Genomic DNA, 6294 nt, shown 5'->3' with positions numbered 1-6294 from the left:
TTGGGGTTTTTATTTGTTATTTGTTGAGCTGCAAGGAATCTTGGATCATAAAACTTTACTCACAAAACGTCTTAGTAACTGATCCCGAGAAATGTTTCAAAGGGGTGTACTTTCAGAGCTACTGAACAGACTGGTACAATGAGGTCATTAGATTGCTTCAAAAGGAGGTCGACCTTCTGGCCACGTGGTGCAGGGACAACAACCTCCTGCTGAACGTCAGCAAGACCAAGGAGATTATTGTTGACTTCCGGAAGAGTCACACCCAACACCTGCCACTGACCATCGATGGTGCTGTGGTGGAGAGAGTGAGCAGCACCAGATTCCTGGGGGTGCACATCAGTGAGGACCTCTCCTGGACCACCAACGCTGCGTCGCTGGCGAAGAAAGCTCAGCGCCGCCTGTACCTTCTGCGGAAACTCAGGCGAGCCAGTGCTACTCCTGCTGTCATGACCACATTCTACCGTGGCACCATTGAGAGCGTCGTCTTCAGTTGTATTGCTGTGTGTGGTGGTGGCTGCTCTGAATACAACATGAAGGCCCTGCAGCCGCATAGTGAACACGAGTAAGATCATTGGGGCTTCACTCCCCTCCCCGAAGGACATTTACACCTCCCGTCTCACCCGCAAGGCGACCGTGATTGTGTGTGATGTGAGTCACCCCGGTCACTCTTTGTTTGATCTTCTGCCCTCTGGGAAGAGGTACAGATGCCTGTGCTCCCACACCACCAGACTCACCAACAGCTTCATACTCCAAGCTGTCAGAATCCTGAATTCTCTCCCCCCTCCACCCTTGGCTGCATAACGTCCTGTTCTTTTGTGCTATATTCTGGCTGTCTGCTGTATGTTTGCTGTATGCACTCTTGCTCCATTTTGCTCCTCTTATTTGTCTATTCATTTATTGTTTATTTATTGGGTTATTTGCTTATTACTTATTCATCGCTCTTGTCTCTTCGTTTTTACTCTTTGTGCTAGTTGCTGTATGTGTTGTGTAATGTGTCTAGTCACCGTGGGACGGTGGGAAACGTAATTTCGATCTCTTTGTGTGTCTTAACGTGAAAAAATTGAGAATAAAGCTGACTTTGAAAAGGTTTTTGACAGTATGCGAGCTCCAAATCCACTTTTGAAACTGATATGCACCTTCTGGTTACGTCAACCGCCGCCATTCAAAACATGTCCCCCCTGCATCAAATCAGTTTGTGATTGTCAAATTTTAACAAAGGGATTGTTCAGATCTCTTTTGGTTTTTCAAGTGTTTCTCACTCAATTGTCGTCTATGCTTGACTGCAAATGTCACATGACAAGTAGCTAGACGAGAAACTGAAATGTTATAAAATATTTATTTTAGATGGACTTCTCCCAATGGAGCTGTGGCAACTACTACTGTCCAGACCAGATTGATGGCTCCTTCCAACTACAATCTGTTTTTCTGTTTCATCCCCAATTGTAGAAGTAGATCTTCTGCCAGGTGGGCAAATAATCCACGAGTGGCCCTGAAAGTACAATTTGTTACGGAGAGGGACAACAAGATGAAAAATAAAACAACCAGAACATTGACTGAAAAAACAATCTTAACATTGTTAACCAAGTTACTAGACCTGGTGACCATTCAACCAAGGAATGTGTGTGTGTGTGTGTGTGTGCGTGCGCGCGCGTGCGTGTTCTATGTGTATTTATTTAGAACGTTTATAAAAAATTTTTTTTTTTTCAAATAACCAGAGGTGAGTTTCCATCCGACTGGGCAAAGCTGAAATAGGGAGGGAAACTCAGGGATGGAGTATGATGCCCACCTCTGCAAATAATGACCATACAACCAAAATAGGAAATGATTTAAAAGATTAACACCTTAGTCAGGAGTACTTACCTACTATGAGGCCTATTCCTGGAACATGCTTGGCCAGAAGTCCCAGCAAGTAAAGAATCTTTTCTCTGCAAAAATGTGAAATGATTTTACTCCAAACATATAATTCACAAATGCACTTTTTCCAAGCATAAACTCATACCATCAAAGTAGTTAAAATCAATACTGGCATGAATTTTGGCAAATTTCTCAGACACTAGTTAAGTTTCCCAATGAAATACAAATCAATCTGTTTTCGCACATCATCTTAATCAGAACGAACACTTAAATGTGGTTTGGTTGTACAATATGCGATTTTCACAAATGAAAACTAAAGTACAATATTTTTAAACATTTCATGATGGTACACAATTATTACATCACAGGTCTCTCAAGACAGAATGGTCTCAGATTGTTGCATTTACGTTTGTGTGGCAACTTAAATTACCAATATCTGATACGATTTGGAAGAAAAAAACGTGCTTGGTGGCCTTCGAACATACTCACTCTGAATATCGGTCATAAAATGGGGAACGGACAAGGTAGTAGAGTAAAAGAAAGGTTCTTCTCCTCATCTCTTCCCTCTCCCATCTGTTATCAAAAATTCTCTCACGGAGAACTGCAAAGCTAGACAGGGGAATTGACAAAAAAAGAGGCAATACATTTTCTGTGTACGGTTCTAAAGATGTTAAAAGAGAAAAAAAATAACACATGCTGTATGTAAAATCTATTTCCTCTATACACGCCTCTCTGTTCCCAAATCAACCTCAGATCATCATACCTGACACCAGCTCTAAAAAATAACACCATAGTGCATCAGTGATTTTACAAACCTGGAAAGCTCCAGACCTGCAGAGACAAGCCATGGCTTCCAGGACTGCTTTCCACACAGTCCAAGGCTGAGCACTGCAGTCAAAAAGCACACGTTAAGGGGAACCGTCTAATTAGAGCTTCAATAAAACAATGAAATGTGTTCTATATGATAGGCTTTGGTGTCCTTTTTTTTTCCAAATGTATCAAATCTTCAGTGAAGGACCTCACTTTTTTTTTATTTTTTTTTAGGGACCCTAAATTACACAAGGATAAGACATTTTTTCTCTTAAATTTAGCGCATCTTCATTGTTAATCTGGATTTAACAGCAATTGTAAAGATGTAAGGCCAGCACACTGACGTCATAATTTTGGCATTCCACATTTTTACTGTTCTAACAAACAAATCTTTTATTCCTTTAACAAGTGGCCTTGCAGTTTGTTGCCACCAAGTGGTCAATACAATTAATGCTCAGGTTAGGGAATAAGCGGGTCAACGGAATGTGGGAAATCATTTTCTATAGCACTTCTTCGCAATAGCAGCACAAATGAGCTGAAGCCTATCATCACCGACTGGTCACCAGGCACTCCATTTGGACAGATGGTCATTCGTACTCATCTACTAAGCTACTAAGGACAATTAAAATTTTGGCTGTCAAACTCAAGGCCTAGGCGCCATATGCCACCAACTCATACTGCACTGTATATTTGTGTTGCACACCAAACAGAGAACCCCTGAGCCCCCACCCAAAAAAAAAAAAAAATTCAAATCAAAACCAAATTAAAAAGGTGGGAAGGATACAGTGCACAAAAGGTCGACTGATGTACACAGTTTCAGCGACGGTCTCCTGTAGCCTCAAGGGTGTTGGTTTGCTGTGGAGCTTCTCTTCCTTCAAGTTGCGACTTCTCTTTTTCTCACTGGCTGCTGCTCCCCACTGCAGAGGCTGCGCGGAGGGAGCTACCACATCACAAAAAAGTATCAAAGTGGAAAATAAGCCTCTGAATGATTTCAACGGACAAGACCAGTTCCCAATATAGACGTTCGTGGAGGTAAATAAGCACAGGATGTTCACTTGATAAATTGGGGGTGAACGAGGAAAAGCCTACTTTTTGCTGACCGCAAGCACGGATAATCGCTACTAATCCACTAATGGAGCATGTGCATGTCAAACATGTATTTATCAAGTTGGCTTTCAATGGCAAAGGAGACAATCAGCCTCTTTGGGATTGATGAAGACGGTGACGTGGACGAGCAAGGTAAAGGAGTCCCCGCATTCAGCCTGAGGTGACTGAAAATTGCCTTTCCATTGTCCCCTACATACACTACTGCGTCTTAACGGATGCAGAAAAAATCTGATTTATTCTTCTCATTCAAACGTTCTTTTCATTTCATGCAAATGTAAATCAAATTATAAAGCAAATTGTAAAAATCAAGTAAACAATCATATAATGAATTGTTGCCAGCCCTGTAACGTTTTAGCGTTTCCCCTTTTTCATCGCACTTCTTAATTGCCACTGCCAGTAAGGTCAACAGGTTGGGAAAAAAGTGAGCACCAACCAACAACCTCTGGTGCTCCTACACAAAAATTGATATATGCTCCTCTGTCTACAAGAATTTTGACACTAACTAAAATGATCCAATTTTTGTCTTCACATTGCAAACTACTTGCTGTTTATGACACACAATTTTGTCTTTGAAGTTTGAACACTGCTCACCGCTGCCCAGTGATCTGATGACACGGCCTGTCCTCTGGCCCACAAAGCAGCCATTGTCTTGCTGCTGCTCCACACTTCCATCACCTGCGCACAAAAGGAACTGTCTTTGACAACTCGCTGGGTCACCTCCTATTGGCTTGTATTTAAGTGTGACGGATGCATGTTACCATATTTTTCAAAGGGGTGTGGGGGTTATAAATGTCGTCAAAATGTCAAGCAGAGAGCTTGGGAGCTAAGAGCAGAGTTGACATCAACTTACCTTTGTCACCTAGCTCCGCACCTCTGTCAAGGGGGATAATCGGCGGTGAAGTCTGGATGCCCGATTTGTACCGCAAAAGCAGCACAAGGCGAAAAACTGCCCTTTGGGATTAATGGGAGAGAAAAATTCAGTCCGATGAGGAGGAGCAACTCATCACGCAGCCATTAATGTAAAAACTGCCATGGTAACAGGACTCAAAATTCGATTAAAAGTAATTTACTTAAAAATTTGAATGAGTCCGATGACGAGCCAGCAGCCAACTTCACCGCACACCTTTTGGGCACCCATCTCCAGGAACACCTCCACATACTCCAACACAGAAAGCCAGGTGAGTATTCTCTGTTGTGAGATGGACTGGCCAACAGAAAACAAATTTGAAAATTATGGCTATGGCGCAAACTGATTTTTTTCTACATGTGCACATAATCCATTTGACTTGTTTAAGGATTATGAAAAGTAAAATAATTTATCCTGCTTTCGCTAGTCAAACACTCCTGGGCATCGTCCCAGCGGATGTTTTGGGATCTAAAAACAGTCTCTCCACACAAAATTCATCTTTAATGGAGCTTGAACAAACATCAGAATTTGGCCTGTTGAAATGTAAACGTTGGATTCGAAAATATTGGAACCACTGGAGGCCAACCGCTCAGCCAAGTGTGTCCGCTTAAAGCACCTTCTTTTCAGATAGGCAGCAGAGGAAGTACTTCAGGTGGACTTCAAGAGAAATGTAAGTCAAACACTTACACACTTCCATTAAATACATAACTAACAAACAAACAACTCGCCCTAACTGTTTTCATTTTGCTGATCAAAGAATATCTCAATTGAGTTTACAAGGAGGCGGCTCAGTGACGCACTGAGTAGCGCGTCCGCCTCACAGTTAAGAGGGTGCGGGTTCGATTCCACCTCCGGCCCTTGCTGTGTGGAGTTTGCATGTTCTCCCCATGTCCGCGTGGGTTTTCTCCGGGCACTCCGGTTTCCTCCCAAAAACATGCTTGGTAGGCTGATTGAGCACTCCAAATTGTCCCGAGGTGTGAGTGTGAATGGTTGTTCGTCTCTGTGTGCCCTGCGATTGGCTGGCAACCGGTTCAGGGTGTCCCCCACCTACTGCCCGATGACGGGTGGGATAGGCTCCACCACGCCCACGACCCCCGTGGGGACAAAGCGGTCCAGAGAATGGATGGATGGAATTTACAAGGTGAAAAGTGGACCATCCCTTTAAGAGTGCTCACCACAGTTAGGGCACATTTCAGGCCTCTGCGCAGAATGCTGTCATTGAAAAGCACCAGGAGATTGGAAGCAGAATAGACTGAAAAACACACAAGGTCACACAATGAATCCCATAAACATTTGCACATTTCAATCCTAACCCTACTGTGGCAAATTGTTTGTTGGGGGAAATAAGAATATCTATCTACAGTTCAGAAGAAGAACCCATTTTTATGTTTCTTTCCAAACACATACAGCACTTTAGATGACTAACACGCTATTCTATTCCTACTGTGGCATGATGCTATGACACAACACAGCAGAATATTTTCATTTTCATTTGCTAATTGAAAGAGACTCTTTATAAAAATGTGTTGCCATCAAAAAATTGTAATGAAGGCAAAGAGAATTTGACATTCCTAGCATCCATTGCATCATGTCTTTTCTTTCTGTGTCCTTCTGAC

General features: G+C 42.6%; 1 protein-coding gene across 2 annotated transcripts in view; it reads right to left on the bottom strand.

Annotated features, from left to right (window-relative positions):
- Window positions 1-1317: 1317 nt before the first annotated feature.
- pex16 (peroxisomal biogenesis factor 16) overlaps window positions 1318-6294 on the bottom strand; it is a 12335-nt gene continuing 7358 nt past the window's right edge. Inside the window, exons 3-11 of one of the 2 annotated variants that reach the window (XM_085908492.1) lie at window positions 5854-5930; window positions 4842-4930; window positions 4622-4722; window positions 4363-4446; window positions 3449-3604; window positions 2670-2742; window positions 2344-2463; window positions 1861-1925; window positions 1318-1489 (exon numbers count right to left, since the gene is read on the bottom strand). In XM_085908492.1, coding sequence (XP_085764618.1) covers window positions 1431-1489; window positions 1861-1925; window positions 2344-2463; window positions 2670-2742; window positions 3449-3604; window positions 4363-4446; window positions 4622-4722; window positions 4842-4930; window positions 5854-5930 — 824 coding nt within the window. In that variant the 3' untranslated portion in view covers window positions 1318-1430. Of the gene's footprint in view, window positions 1490-1860; window positions 1926-2343; window positions 2464-2669; window positions 2743-3448; window positions 3605-4362; window positions 4447-4621; window positions 4723-4841; window positions 4976-5853; window positions 5931-6294 lie in introns of both variants that reach the window. The other variant, XM_085908491.1, reaches the window with a different exon arrangement.

Source organism: Syngnathus leptorhynchus, chromosome 3 (genome assembly GCF_054491065.1).
Source record: "Syngnathus leptorhynchus isolate UIUO chromosome 3, UIUO_Slep, whole genome shotgun sequence".
Taxonomy (NCBI): Eukaryota; Metazoa; Chordata; class Actinopteri; order Syngnathiformes; family Syngnathidae; genus Syngnathus; species Syngnathus leptorhynchus.
Note: the sequence above shows the minus strand (reverse complement) of the source record. Positions and strands in the feature narration are given on the sequence as shown.